The sequence below is a fragment of the Gracilinanus agilis genome, chromosome 3 (assembly GCF_016433145.1).
Source record: "Gracilinanus agilis isolate LMUSP501 chromosome 3, AgileGrace, whole genome shotgun sequence".
In the NCBI taxonomy this organism is placed as follows: domain Eukaryota; kingdom Metazoa; phylum Chordata; class Mammalia; order Didelphimorphia; family Didelphidae; genus Gracilinanus; species Gracilinanus agilis.
The window spans coordinates 371,131,268-371,146,613 of record NC_058132.1 but is presented as its reverse complement, the minus strand read 5'-3'; the positions used below and the strand labels follow the sequence as shown (position 1 = coordinate 371,146,613).

Sequence of the window (15,346 nt, the reverse complement as noted above, 5' to 3'; positions counted from 1 at the left end):
TAGAGAAGGTTAGGATAGTCTGTTCCTCTATGGGAAACTTGATTCCTTCTTATGAAAGAGTTTTTTCTTTTCCTTTTATTATAGTGTCTATTTATGTTTTGTATTATATTATTTATATTTACATATTGTTATTCATATTTATTTTATCATTTTTATTGCCTCCTCTTGTTGTTGTTGAGTCATTTCTGACTCTCCATGTTTCCAGTTGGGGTTTGTTTTGCAAAAATCCTAGAGTAATTTGCCATTTCTTTCTCTAGCTCATTTCACAGGTAAGGAAACATAGGCAATTTAAGAATCTTGCCCAGGGTCACACAGCTGGTAAGTGTCTGAGGTCAGATTTGAACTCGGAAAAATGAGTCTTGCTAGCTTTAGGCACCACCTACTCAACCCACCTCTCACTGATATTCATGAAATCTGCCATACTTCCCTTTGTCTTAGTCTCCAGTCTGATTGCTCCTGTCACAAGTGCTTTACAGGTCAGTCTGCACTGTTAGCTTTGTTTTTTAGGATTCATCATTGTTGCTTGAAGCCTTATAGACCCTGGTTAGGAGGATGAGTTTGATTTAGGAGTGATTTTTGGCCCAGTTCAGTAATGAAGGTAGCATGTTTCAAGGGTTGTTCACTTTGCATATGAAGCCATGCTCAGCATTGGGACACATTCTGCAGACTTACCTGTTTAATTTCCTTCTTGGAAAACAGGAGCACTTCAGTTCAATTTATGAAAAGCCAGAGTTGGGATTTTAGAATTAGGACTGGTTATCCTTTGTTTTCACTCCTTATCACTGGTGCCATTTCAATCTCTTGGAAGAAGAGATGGAGTTATTTTGGAAGGAATTGTGAAGATAAATTTTGACAAAGGAATCCTGCTGCACTTTCACATTGGTGAGGAGACATTGGGGATGGAATGCCATGGGGCAGCCAGTGAAGACAATGAAATGAATAAGTGAAGGTTAAAAAAATAACTGGACAAAATTTCATTTAAAATTGTATGTGCTTGTCTGTGAGGAACTGTTCAAAGTGCTGTGTTGTGGCAGATGTTATTTGAATAAATAGGGTTGGTTTTTTCCCATAGTAAAGTTGGGAGGTAGAGAGAAAGAACTTATATTCTTATAAGTTATTTGCCCTTTTGGCTGAGAGCTTTGAATATATTACCAAGGAGGGTATTGTTGGAAGCAATGGGTATAAATTGTGGAGAGGCACATTTTGCCTCAGTAGAAGAGAATGATTTTGAAAACGAAAGCTTGTCCAAAAGCAGTGGAGGCTGCCTTTTTGAGGTAGCTCTCGGTTCCTTCCTACTGGAAATCTTTGTGCAAATTTGAATGGCCAATTTTTAGAAGTTCTTGAGGGGAGCTCTTGCCAAATTAGAGAATAGTCTAGTTAACTTTTGGGTATCTTCCAACTCTGAGGTTCTGTGAATCTCTTTTCTCTGGAGATGGGGGATGAAACTTTGAGAGGGTTTAAGTTCAATCCTGCCTTAATGATATTTGTAAAATGCCTAACAGTGTCTGGCACATATTAGACACTTAAATGCTTGATCCTTTTCCTTAAGGCAGAAGGATAGACTAAATGATCTGTGGTTATGCAGAGGGGAAATATTGAAAATCAGCCATTATCCATGCATTTACTAGTAAGAGATAAAAATAAGTTCTCTTACTTGTGTTAGAATTTATGGTTTCTCACCCAGATCTTATTGAATTATTATAGATTTTAATTAAAATCACATTTGATAAGCTTTATGAATGAGAACTCAAGGAAAAAACTGAGTGTGAAAGCTGAAACAAGAAGTTGCAAATAATTGTATAGGTCTCTAACACTCATTATTTACTGACCACCCCACCTCTAGCATATTGACTTTAACATAATATTTCCCATATGGTCCTCATTATGTTGATGCTTTAAAAAGCAGTTATTTTCTGGGTGTATAATACTTTTTGCTCTTATTGTTAATTTCTTGGTTGCAGTCAAGGTACAATATATATTCTATTAATTCTTCTCTCTTAAGTGCTGGCATTTAAAACCCCTCCCTCCCAATATGTGTTATATACCTAGATACATGCGTGTGTGTTTGTATATACATGTATATACACATATATGGATGTATATCTATATAACTATATCTATAGAAAGAGTTTCTATCCTTTGTCTATTACTCATTTCTTCAATGGTTCTTTTTTCTTATAATCTTATAATTTTGGATTAGTTCTTAATATATCTTGGAAATGAGAGCCTTTTCAGAAAACCTTCACTCCAAATATTTCCTCCCCCACTCCTTCCCGTTATCTGCTTCCATTTCATTTTTTCAAGCTGACCTTCTTGTTATTCTTTACATACAATATTCTGTCTTTCCTTTGCCTTTGTATAGGTTATGAACCCCAGACTTGAGAGGTGCTGCCTATTCACAGCAGGTAAAACTCTTGAAGGTTGCCAGAACCAAATTAAAATGTAATTGGGGGGCAGCTGGGTAGCTCAGTGGATTGAGAGCCAGGCCTAGAGATGGGAGGTCCTAGGTTCAAATCTGGCCTCAGCCACTTCCCAGCTGTGTGACCCTGGGCAAGTCACTTGACCCCCATTGCCTACCCTTACCACTCTTCCACCAAGGAACTAATACACAGAAGTTAAGGGTTTAAAAAAATTAAAAAAAAAAAAGCTTAAAAAAATGTAATTGGGAAGCATATAAGAACAAAAAAAACAAAACCCAAAACAAAACACTTACAAAACAACATGATGTTAATTCGTGGTTTTCTAAGTAAATAGGGAACATGGTGTTTGACACTACCTACTAGTCCAGTTTCCTTATTTTACAGATAAAGGAACTGAGGCAGAGCAGAGAAGGGAATTGCCCAGGGCCACATACAGGTAGTGTTTAAGGAGAGAATTTAGAAACAAATATTATATAAATTTTAATAGCTTAAAATGCACATCTAATCAAATACAAAAACAAACTTGCATTAAGCCTGATGACAGGCTGTGGCAATGTCTCCTTCTCTCCAGGGTATAGCTATAATTTTGTCTTCCTTGCTTTGTCTTATATGACTTGTCAGTTATAGTTGCAACTTGTCTTCTTAAGGCTGCTATTAGGGTTTGATTCAGGCCTTGTTATTATTGTCCGCAGGTCAAGGCCAGGAAGTCTTTTCTTTCTCAGGTAAAGGTGTTCCCATCTCTTATTACAAAATGAGCTATATGATTTTCATGAAATACTCCCAACAAATACAATGTCTCTAATTCTGTGCATAAGAATAATGAAGGATTTCATCAAATGCCTTGCTAAAACCAACTGTATATGGATTTCCCCTGATCTTATAAACCTGTCAGAAAAGGAAATGAGGGTTGGTATCATAAACCATTTCTTTAATGTAGGCTTTAACAGTTCAGGACAATAGACGAGATGCTAGAAAACCATAAAATGATTATGAATTGAATCTTTTAAGTATGTAATTGCTTTGAACTAACTCTTCAACACTGATCCTGATAATCTTTAACATCTTAAGCCATAGTGTATAAATAATTATAATAATAATGATAAATGCCAGCTCTTTGTTATGTTTCCCCCTGTTTTCTTTCCCTACAGCCCGACAAGCTTTATCTAGATCTTTGTCCTCAGGTCTGGTATAATGTAGTACAATCTTGACATTTCTCCTCTGTACTAGTTCATCCTCTGTCCTGATGAAAGATTTATCTTCTTAATACATGGATCTAATCATCTTATATCATTGTCCAAAAACTGTCCATAGATTTTTTTTTTTTTGCTAAAGTCTAAATTTTTTAGCCTAACACTCAGACTTATCCACAATCTTGTTCTAATCTACCTTTAACAGTCTCATGTCTCTCAAGAGGTGAATTTCGAATACTCCCTCAGACATTTACCACCTGGCCAACCCTGGTTAAATTACTTTCCCTCTCTTCGTCTATATTTTGTCATCTGTAAAATAGAGATAATAATTGCACCTACCTCACAGCATTATTGAGAGAATTAAATCAGGTAATTCATACAAAGTACATGTTAGCTGTTATAATTACTATCCCTACATATATTTAGGGCTTCAGTTAAACTGGCTTATCCAACATTTCACTGTTTAGTGAACACGTCCTCCATTTTCCCATCTCTGTGAGTTTGTTAACTCTCCCCTATGGAAAGATATCTTTCGAGTTCAAATCTCATATTCTAACAAAGCCTTACTCGGTCTATGCCATTGCAAATTATTCCTTCCTTCTTGTTAACTCAGTGTTAACCTTTGATGTAAACTCAAATGCAATTCAGCTCAGTGATTGTTTATTAATTGTCTGTGGTGAGGGCAACTGGACGATGGTACAATTTAGACGGAAAAGGGGCAGCGTGGTGGCACAGTGTCCAGGGTGCCAGGCTTGGAGTCAAGAGGATCTGGGTTTATATCTAACCTCAAATACTTCCTAGCTGTGTGAGCTTTGACAAGTCACTTAATCTGATTGTTTAGCCTTTGCCACTCTTAAAATGATACCAAGACAGATAGTAGGTTTTAAAAAATTGTCTATAGTGGCCAGATGGCTGCCTGAATGGAGGCAGGCTGACCAACTCTCTCATATACATACTCCAGCACATCCCCAAAAGAACTCCTGGATTTACAACAGTAAATGTCCAGTGAAGATGTTGGAAGTCCCCAGGAGTAGCAACCAATGCGAGTGGGGCAGACTCTAGTTTGGTCAAGACTCAGAGGAGAGACACCCCAAGATTCCATTGTTTCTAGCATTCTTTTCTGAGAACCTAGAAGGGGCCCTGATGATCAAGTATTACAAAACCCAAAGATCTGGGGTAGGGGGCTAACCCAGGAGGGGGAGAGAGAACTTTCATAACCCCATTTGCTTAGCCCTTGCCCTTTTTTTTGCCTTACAGTTGGTATTAAAACAGAAAATACTGCACTGTGCCATTTCCTTTGAACTGTTAATTGATATAAACACAAAAAATATCAATAAAAATGTATAGTTAAAAGCTTAAAAAAAAACCTGAATAACTAATGGCTTGAACAAGTTTAATAGTAGCAAAATATTCTCTTGACAAGAAAATTCCAGGATCTTCCTGGGTTACATAATCAAACTCCTTCATTGTTTATAGTAATGGATGATACCTGAATTGCTTTCAGAAATGACATGGATGTTGTTTTACTTTTTCCCTCTAGGTTCTGCAGTACTAGTATAGGATGGGGAGTTTCAGAGGTCATGCTATCCCTGGAAGCTTTTTCCTTTTCTTTGGTTTTTGGTGGAGTGTGAAGTACATACTAAAGTATGTCTGCAAAAAGAACAAGAAGACCTGTTTCCTTGGATCCAGAGCAGGATTTCAACGTTTGGAAATTATCGAGGGCCTGATCAAAATCTCCATGTCTTTATTTGGTAAATTGTTCATTTCTCAGATTCCCACTTTTTCCATTTGGGCGTCCAAATTCAGGATTGGATTCAAGAGAATGTGAATCTCTTATTTATTCATTTTTGGTAGAAAGATGGACATTTTCTTTTAATTGCCTCTTTTTATTACTGTCGAATCAAACCTTGAGCAACAAATTGTAGTTTTAATTGTTGCAGTTGAGTATAAAAGTTCAGATCATCCCTTCATGATCTATGAGACCAAACCTTTCTCCTCATTCTTCCCTGGTTTCCTCTAGACCCATAACTGATATATTTACAAACTAAACAAGTCATTTAGATGTTAATGAATAGGTGCTAATTTGCATAGGAGGATGGAAAGTCCTTATGGTAGAGCTCCCTACAACTGATAAAATTGTAAATGGGTGTAGACTAGGGAGGAGACTTCTGATGTTGAATAGCTTCATCCATTTCCTGTTGATTCTTATTTAGTTTTTAGGAATTTAGTGGATGACATTTCTAATATGCAGATTCTCAGGATACTTCTTGGGAGCTTACATCATTTTTCCTTGACTGAAGTACTATCTGATTGTCATAGCAATACTGTGCAGGAAGCATTTTTACTATACTTAGCTTGGAGATGAAAAAGCTAACACCCAGAGAAATGGCTTGCTCATGACCTTAATGTTGGCTATTTTTGATCACATGAACAAGCAAACCAAACCAAATCAAAAACATAAAACAATCCCCTTAAAAAAAAGACCAAATAATTGAAATGATCAACAAAATAAAAAGCTTATTTTTTGGAAAATAAACCAATAACATAGATTAAACCATTATCCAATTTGGTTTTGTTAAAAGAGCAAAACCAAGTCACCAATATCATAAATGAAAAGGGTAAATTTGTAAAGGGAAAAGAAAGTAAAGAAAATCATTAGAAACTGCTCTGTTCAATTATTTACCAGAAAAATTGATTAATGAAATGGATGAATATCTACAAATGAATATCCAGAAAAACAAAACAAGAAATAACAAATTTAAATAACTAGATCTCAGGAAAAACACTGAAAAATCCCAAAAGAAACTCTCAAAGAAAACACTTCAGGGCTGGATGGATTTATATGTAATTCTATCAGATGTTCACCCAGCTATAATTCTAATATTACATCCATTATTTGCAATAATAGAGAAAAACTTATTATCGAACTTACTATTTTTTTAAGTATATATGCTGCTAAAGTGAACACGAATCAAACTTATTCTTTTAGACATATGTGGTCTTGGTAACTAAACCAAGAACAGAGAAATCGGATAGATCAATATCTCTAATGAATGTCAAGGTAAAAATATTCAATACAATATTAGCAAAGAGGGTGTTAAAAAGAGTATATATACATTATGACATAGTTGGATTTATGCCAGGAATGCAAGTGTGGTTTAATTTATGAAAAATATGAACATAAAATTGAGAGGTTGGGTGGTATGATGGATAGAGAACTGACCTCGAAGGCAGAAAAACCTGAGTTTGAGTACCACTTCTGACACATATTTGCTTTGTGACTGTGGGTAAGTCATATATTCTCTTAACTGTTCTAGATAATTCTTTAAGATTAGAAGTTGCTGGAAAGGGGGTTGACCTGTATTAGTAGAGGCAGTTTTCTTATCCACAAGTTACCTACAACAATTAAATTGCAAGTCTAGTTGATATCCAAGTCCCTATACATGTAAAAAAAATATTAATAATAAAGAAATCCATGATTATATCAGTAAATTCAGAAAAGGCTTTTGATATAATACCCATTTATCTTAAAAAAAATTAAGTATTGAAATAAAATGACCATTTTTTAAATAAAATAAGTTGTATCCACCTAAAACATAGAATTAGTATTATGTGTAATGGAGAAATATAAAAATATATTTTTAAAAAATTAAATTGCATATTTTTCAATGAATAAAAATCTATTTTTAAATTCTCCCACTTCGACTCTCCCATTGGGGAAAAAAATCCCTATAATAGATGTACATAGTCAAGCTAAAAATAAATTCCCATAGTGACTATGTCCAAAAAAATATATTTCTCATTCTGTACCCTAATTCCTTCACTCATTTGTCAAGAAGCCCTTAGAATGCTACTTATTCTGATGCTATGTTCAGAATTCTTAAGTCTTTCAAAGTTATCTAACTTTATAATACTGTTATAAATATAAAAACTGTTCTGGTTCTGCTTACTTCACTCCATCAGTTTATACAAGGCTTCCCAAGTTTCTACAAGAGGACTTTCCCATAAGACCAAGGAAAAACCAGATATCCATTGTTAACACTATCATTTGACATAGTTCTAGGAATGGTAGCTATCTAAATAAGTCAAGAAAAAGAAATCAAGGAAACAAATATAGATCAAAAGGAAACAAAATGATCACTTTTAGAGATGACTTGCTTCTTTACTTAGAGAACCCTAGAAATTCAACTAAAATTAATTGAAACATTTAATACCTTTAGGATATAAACTAAACTCAATCATCTTTTCTCTATATTACCAACATAATTTAGCAAGAAGAGAGAAAAAAACTGTATAATGCATCAACTATCTTTGAGTCTAGCTACAAAGACTTCCATGGGAATTATATGAATATGACTATGAAATCCTTTTTACAGAACTATATGTCTAAGGAATAAAGAGAGAGATGAATTTCTCGTGATTGAAGGCATGTCATTAGAATAAAAATGACAGAAGACTTGAATTAATTTACAGATTCATTGCCACATCAAACTACCAAAGGTACTTTATAGTACTAGAAAGTTTAACAAAAATCATTTGGAGGAACAAATGATCAAGAATCTTAAGGAGGATAATGAAAAAATGTGAGGAAAGGGATGTACAAGAATTAGATTTCAAATTATGAGTTGAGTACTTAATGACTGACTTCTGCTTTGCAGTGATCAAAACTATTTTGTACTGGTTAAAAAATAGAATGGTTTATCAGTGGAGTAGATTAAGGACACAACATACTGAAGTAAACACACCTATTGACTTAGTGTTTACTAAACACAAAGATGCAAGCTACTGGGCTAAGTACACACTGTTTGTCCAAAATTGTCAGAGAGTAGTTCAGCAATCTGGCAGAAATTAGGTTTAAACCATCATTTTATACAATACTAAGATAAGCTCCAAATAGATATATGACCTAGATGTAAAAGGTCACATCAAAAACAAATTAGAACAAAGAAGAACCTACCTTTCCTATCTTTGAATAGAGAAAGAATTCATGAACAAACAAGGGATATAGAAGACTACAGAAAATAAAATGGACAATTTTGATTACAAAAACATTTTAAACTTTTGCACAAGCAAACCTAATTCACTAAGATTAGAAGGAAAAGTTAACTGGGAAAACATGTTTGCAAGAGGTTTCTCTGCTAAAGGATTTTTACCTAGATGTCTAGATGTCTAGGTGTCTAGGTGTCAATCTATCTATATAAGGATATATGTATATGTATGTGTGTTTATGGAATTGGTTCAACTGAATAAGAATAAGAGACCTTCTTCACTTGATAAGAGATCAAAGAATATAATCAGGCACTATCAAAGGAAGAATTTAAACTATCTATAGCCATATTAAAAATGTTCCAGATCAGTAATAATTGGAAAATTGCAAATGAAAGCAATTCTAAGGTCCCTCTTTCTACTATTAGATTGGCAAATAAAAGAAAAATGACAGATGTCAGAGGGGTCATGGGAAAATGGGCACATTAATGTCCTTAAGCAGCCATTCTGGAAAGCAGTTTGGAGCTATACCTCCCAAATTACTAAACTATTCATACCCTTCGATCCAGAAATACCCCCACTTTGTCTATTCCTGACAAAAAATTAAAGAAATATAGGTTCGAATGTAGAGATATATTTATAACAACTCTTTTTATAGTGGCAGGGAACTGGAAAACAAGAGACTATTCATTAATTAGGGAGAGGATAATTAAATTATAGTATATGAATGCAATGGAATACTCTTGTGTTAAAAGAAATAATGAAGGACATGGTTTCAGGGAAATCTGAGAAAACTTAAATGAAGTTGGAGAGTGAAGTTAGCACAACCAGGAGAACAATTTATAAAATAGAACTGTAAAAATAACAATATTAAAAGGCTTAAGAATGCTAATCAATGCTGTAATCAATCATGATTTCAGGGGACCAGTGACAAAGAATGATACCCATTTCTGGATAGAGAAGTGATATACTAAATATGCAGAATGAGAAATACATTTGTGAGTTTAGATAATACAGAAATTTGTTTTGCTTTGTGCATATTTATTACAGATTTAAAAAAAATTGGAAGATGGGAAGAAGAAAATAGATGCTTTATAAATAAAAAAAGTTTAGGCAAAAAATGGATATATTTTTAATATGGCCAATGCATAGCCTAGTTTTCTGTGACTATACTTATTATAGAGACTTTTTGTCAGAAAGAAATGGAGTGCAATGGGTATCAGTGACAGTAATGCTAAAAAGAAAAAAGAAGAAAAGAAAGGCTGTGGATAAATCATTAAAAAATAAACAAGAGAAAGCTGAAGAAAGGTCAGAAGAGGACATTAGCAGTGTTTGAACCATGTAAAATTTGAATTCTACACTAAAAAACAAAGTGTATATAGCAGAGATTTATGGTTTCCTTTTTGGTTTTTCTCTGTATAGGGATATGTTTTTATTAGTTGCTACTGACTACATTCATAATAATAAAAAGTACTTTAAAAAAGAGATAAAAGCATCTCTTTTGATTTCTACATAATAATTAGACCCAACAGCATCTGGGAGGAAACAATTTATAAAATTTTTTTATAAATATTTTTTACTTGCATTCATGTAATTGATTGGGCCATCCCTGTTCTTTCATAGCTGTTCATATCTGGAGAAAACAAATTCTCTGAACCATCCTACCACAGTTTGGCTTTATCTTTCCTCTAGTAGAAGTTATCTTAATGCAAAATGCACAGAAGACAATATCAGCCTCTCTAGGGCCAGCCTGGTAGAGCCAAACTTATACATAGATGGCAAATAATAATGCACTATAATGAATATTTGCTCTTTTAAGTCCCTTTCATTTCTAAATCTATGCTCCTAGGATTTTACTATAATGACTGACATTTATAGTGCAAATTTCTGAAGCAACTGTGATTTTATCCATGCAGGAATTCCTTCTACCCTTGCAGAACCCAACCTATCTATAACTTAATGGAGTAAGAAGAGGTGGGTTCCAATCCCAGCTCTTTCATTTACTCTTGTTACTTTTTCCATGGTACCCTGCTGCCTTGAATCTTAGAACCATAGCATTCTATAGTCTAGTGGTGCCAAATTCAAATAGAAGAAGGGCACTTAAAATAAGGGGGACACAACCATTCTAAGAATCCCCCTGGGCCATATGTTGTCTTAGAAAACAACATATTAATGTTATCTCTTTTATTTTACTTTCATTTATTTTGTTAAGTATTTTTCAGTTACATTTTAATCTGGATTGGGCAGCACTCTGGGAATGTTGTGGCTTTGTGAGTCTGACACCTTTGCTTTAGACCATCATTGTAAAGTCAGTAAGTGCCTTGCCCCAAATCAGCGAAGTACTTTTCTCTTATATTGGAACAGTATTATTTGCTTAAAGGAAGAGGAACCATGCATTTATCCATGGTAACAGGATGCGTAGAAGGGGAGACACTAGTGAAGAGCTCCTGCCTTGCCCATTCTAAGGGACAGTTCAGAGAGGGATGAAGTGTGGGATTCATGAACTGGGATCATCTTCTATTATTGGCCAGGTCTTGGAAGGGCCTCTAATTTTTGTTTTGTTTGTTTGCTCCCATGAAGGCATGACAGCAGAACAGTTTGTTCCTGATGGGCCCCACCTGAACTTGTACAACTATGAAGAGAAACATTGGGATCACCTCATGGGTTGGCAGCATGCAACCATGTACTTCTTCTTTGGACTCTCTGGACTGATTGACATCTTGTGCTTCACCACCCATACACTGCCAGTTTCCTTAAGCAAGATGATGCTCTCAAATGCCTTTTTTGTGGAGGGTAAGTCTAAGGGGGTATTTCCCTTCATCTACCTTCTCTCTCTCTATATATGCACACATACATATATTTATAAATGCATACATACGTATATATAGACACACGTGTCTTTGTGTTATTTTATTTTTTATTGCTTTTTTATTGTTTATTTTTATTTTAAAAATGTTTTCCCATGGTTATATGTTTCATTTTCTCTCCCTTCTCTCTTCCCTCCCCCCTCCCAGAGCGGACAAGCAATTCCACTGGGTTGTACAAATGTTATCACTTGATACCTATTTCCATATTATTCATTTTTACAATAGAGAAGTCTTTTGAAACCAAAACCCCTAATCATGTACCCATATAAACAGGTGATCAATCATATGTTTTTCTTCAGCATTTCTACTCCCACAGTTCTTTCTCTCAATGTGGATAGCATTCTTTCTCATAAGTCCCCCAGAATTGTCTTGGATCATTTCATTGCTACTAGTAGCAAAGTCCATTACATTCAATTGTTCCACAGTGTTTCACTTTCTGTGTACAATGTTCTCTTAGTTAGCTCCATATTTGTATTTATAAAATATACATGTAAGATAAAAATATATAAATACATATAAATATATTTATATACCCATATGTGTATATAGCTATACAATCGACATCTACATGCATACATACAATTATACATTAAAGTTAGAAGAGCTCTCAGAGGACATTTAGTCCAGCTTCTTAATTTTATGATTGAAGAAATATTTTGCCCTTAATGAAAGCTGTCGATTCAGTTGATTTCTCAGTGTAGTCCTATGAGAGAGAGCAGCATTATTCATTTCTACATTTAGAGCTGGAAAGGGACCATATTTTAGTCCAACTCCCTTTTTTTTATGAGGTGGCCCAGTTGGTGGAGTGCCAGGCTTGAAGTCAGGAAAACTCATCTTCATGAGTTCAAATCAAGCTGTGTGATTCTGGGAAAGTCACTTTAACCTGTTTGCCTCAATTTCCTCATCTGTAAAATGAGCTGGAGAAGGAAAAAGACAAACTTCTCCATTATCTTTGCCAAAAAAAAAACTGTAAATGGGGTCATGAAGAGCTGGACATGATGGAAATGACTTAACAACAAAACCACTCTTCACATATGAAAAGACTTACCCAGAAAATGACAAGACCAAGATTTGAATTTGGGTCTCTTGACTTCACATTTAATCTTCTTTCTATTGTTTTTTGTTTCTTCTTAAAATTTCCAAACTCTAAACTACATAATAAAGATTAGCTTTGATTTCAGTTCAAGTCAAAAACATCTTTCTCTCATCCATCAGGTTTTATCTTTTACTTCCACACCCATGGCCGAGAGATGTTGGACATCTACATTCATCAGCTGCTTTTCCTATCCATCATTGGTGCAGCAATCTTCATATTCCTGGAATTCTTCTTTCGGAGCAATATAGTTTTAGAGCTCCTCCGGTCAAGTTTTGTCTTGCTTCAAGGTAGCTGGTTTTGGCAGGTAAGCCAATGCTTCCATTGAATAGAGGTAGTATTTGTATTTGGAAAGGGATGTCCTGGGAATCCTCAGTGGGATCCTTGCCAGGGATTGGCCAGGAAGCAGCCCCTTCCTGGAGGTTATAGGGTTTTAGTTGGAAGCAGTTCTTGCTTTCAAGGATCTTACAGTCTGATAGCATAACAAAACAACATAAATAATAACATCATTTTAACAAATAATGTAGCAATAACAAATAACTAATAATAACAATAATAAAACAAAATAAAAAAGTCTGGGTAATTGATTATTTCTCTGTTGTCTGAAATCAGCCTAGCTAATTGCAGAAAATTTTTTTTTTAGTTTTTATTTAGGGGGCAGCTGGGTAGCTCAGTGGATTGAGAGCCAGGCCTAGAGACAGGAGGTCCTAGGTTCAAAGCCGGCCTCAGACACTTCCCAGCTGTGTGACCCTGGGCAAGTCACTTGACCCCCATTGCCTACCCTTACCACTCTTCCACCTATAAGTCAATACACAGAAGTTAAGGGTTTAAAATTTAAAAAAAATTTATTTAGAATATTTTTCCATGGTTACATGATTCATGTTTTTTTCAACCCCTCTTCCCTCCCCACTCCTGGAGCTGACAAGCAGTTCCACTGGGTTATACATGTATCATTGTACAAAACCTATTTCCATGTTATTCATATCTGCAGTAGAGAGATCCTTTAACATCAAAACCCTAGTCATATCCCCATCACACAACATGATTGAACATATATTTTTCTAATGTATTTCCGGTTCCACAGTTCTTTCTCTGGATGTGGATAGTGTTCTTTCTCCTACAGAAAAGGTTTCTTACCAGATTGATCACAGAGTAACAGATTTTTCAGCCAGAGCAACTTAAAAAATATATTGCTATCAGTTGTCTTTATATCACCTTCAATTCAAAATATATCCCTCCCGGGGCAGTTTGTTAGCACAGTAGAGGGAGTGTCAGATCTGGAGTCAAGAGGACCTGGGTTCAGATCTGTCCTCAGACACTTCTTAGCTATGTGACCCTGGAGAAGTCATTTTACCCCAATTGCCTAGTTCTTACTACTCTTCTGTGTTAAAATCAATATTTAGTATTGACTTCAAGAAAAATCCTTAATCACTTACTCATCAGTAAGCCACATGGACCTAGTTATTATTGCCACCTGTAATGATTAAAAATGATAAAGGCTGATATTATGAGGAACACTAATATTTTATTTAGGCCCATGTTGGTAGAATAAAATCGACCACATGCCTGTAAAAATTTCAAATTGCCGCCTCAGCCATTACATTCCCTACCTTCCCTCATCTTGTCTGCATAGCAAAAGAGACAGTCAAGTCTGACTTCCCAATATTTAATGCCAGGCTTTACTTTGAAGACATCATCCAAAACAGGAAACCCGTTGGACCATGAAAAATATAGTTTCAAAGTGTTCACAGGATGTTTGTCATTTAAAAGCTCAAATGATCCCCAAATAGCTCTATATGGAACCCCAGAAATTTTAAATAACACATTACCCCCGAGATCCGGTGAAAAAGACTGGTCTTTTTTGGTGGATCTTAAACCATAGTCAACTTCTAAATTACAGGAAATTTGGGGATAAAAGAAAAGAGGATAAAAGCTAGCCACATTGACAAAAAGCCAATTTGGGGCAGTCCCCTATTGGCATAAGAGTGTACATTCAAAAACAAATGCATTCAACTCATCCAACTCCCCATATTTCAAATCAACTGCACCCCAAAGTTCAAATTTGTATCTTCATGATCCAGTGAAGGCTCTTCAGGCATCTTCATGGTGTCTTCACCAAAATGGGTTGTTGTCTGGATTCTGGGGAGATGGCAAAATTCTTATCCTGAAATTACTTTCAAAAGAATTTAAACTTTACATTATAGATTATAAAACATACATTTCCTTCTGAGAATTATACATTACCCCCCTGAGATTACTCCTAAAAGAGTTAAAATTAACTTGCATTATAGATTATAATTCAGACATTATGATTATAAAACCAACACACACCCCCCTGAGGAAAATTCTAAATAACACATTACCCCTACCTCAGGTCAGCTAAGGATGCATGGCTGAGTCATGGGGTTGTATGAAATCAATTGACAAAAGAAATAATTAAAAAAAAAGAATAACATTCAAATAAAGAAGAAAAAATTAACTTGTGAATGAAATGTAAAATGTGCAAAAAATGTAAGGAAAATCAACTTATAACAGGCCTTTGAATCAAGGCCCAATTAAAAGTGATTTAAGCAATTTGCAATTACCTATTAAGGATCCATTGACTACAGAAAGTTGCCATTTTATATATAAGAGAAATAAGGGGAATGTCTTTCCCTGGTCTGATTTGCCTTCACCTTCTCAGGGAATGAGCCATAATGATAGCCAATCTTAGGTGCTTTACTAGGAATTTAAGTTAAAGGGGAAGTCTGAGCCTCTAAGTGTTAGAAAAGCTGCGACTCCAAACTCAAA

The 15,346-nt window shown here is 35.0% G+C and overlaps 1 protein-coding gene across 1 annotated transcript in view; it reads left to right on the top strand.

Annotated features, from left to right (window-relative positions):
- Positions 1–5,171: 5,171 nt before the first annotated feature.
- Positions 5,172–15,346, top strand: part of TMEM45A (transmembrane protein 45A) — a 39,306-nt gene continuing 29,131 nt past the window's right edge. The window contains exons 1-3 of the mRNA XM_044666807.1: positions 5,172–5,361; positions 11,177–11,389; positions 12,679–12,863. Coding sequence (XP_044522742.1) covers positions 5,172–5,361; positions 11,177–11,389; positions 12,679–12,863 — 588 coding nt within the window. The remainder of the gene's footprint in view (positions 5,362–11,176; positions 11,390–12,678; positions 12,864–15,346) is intronic.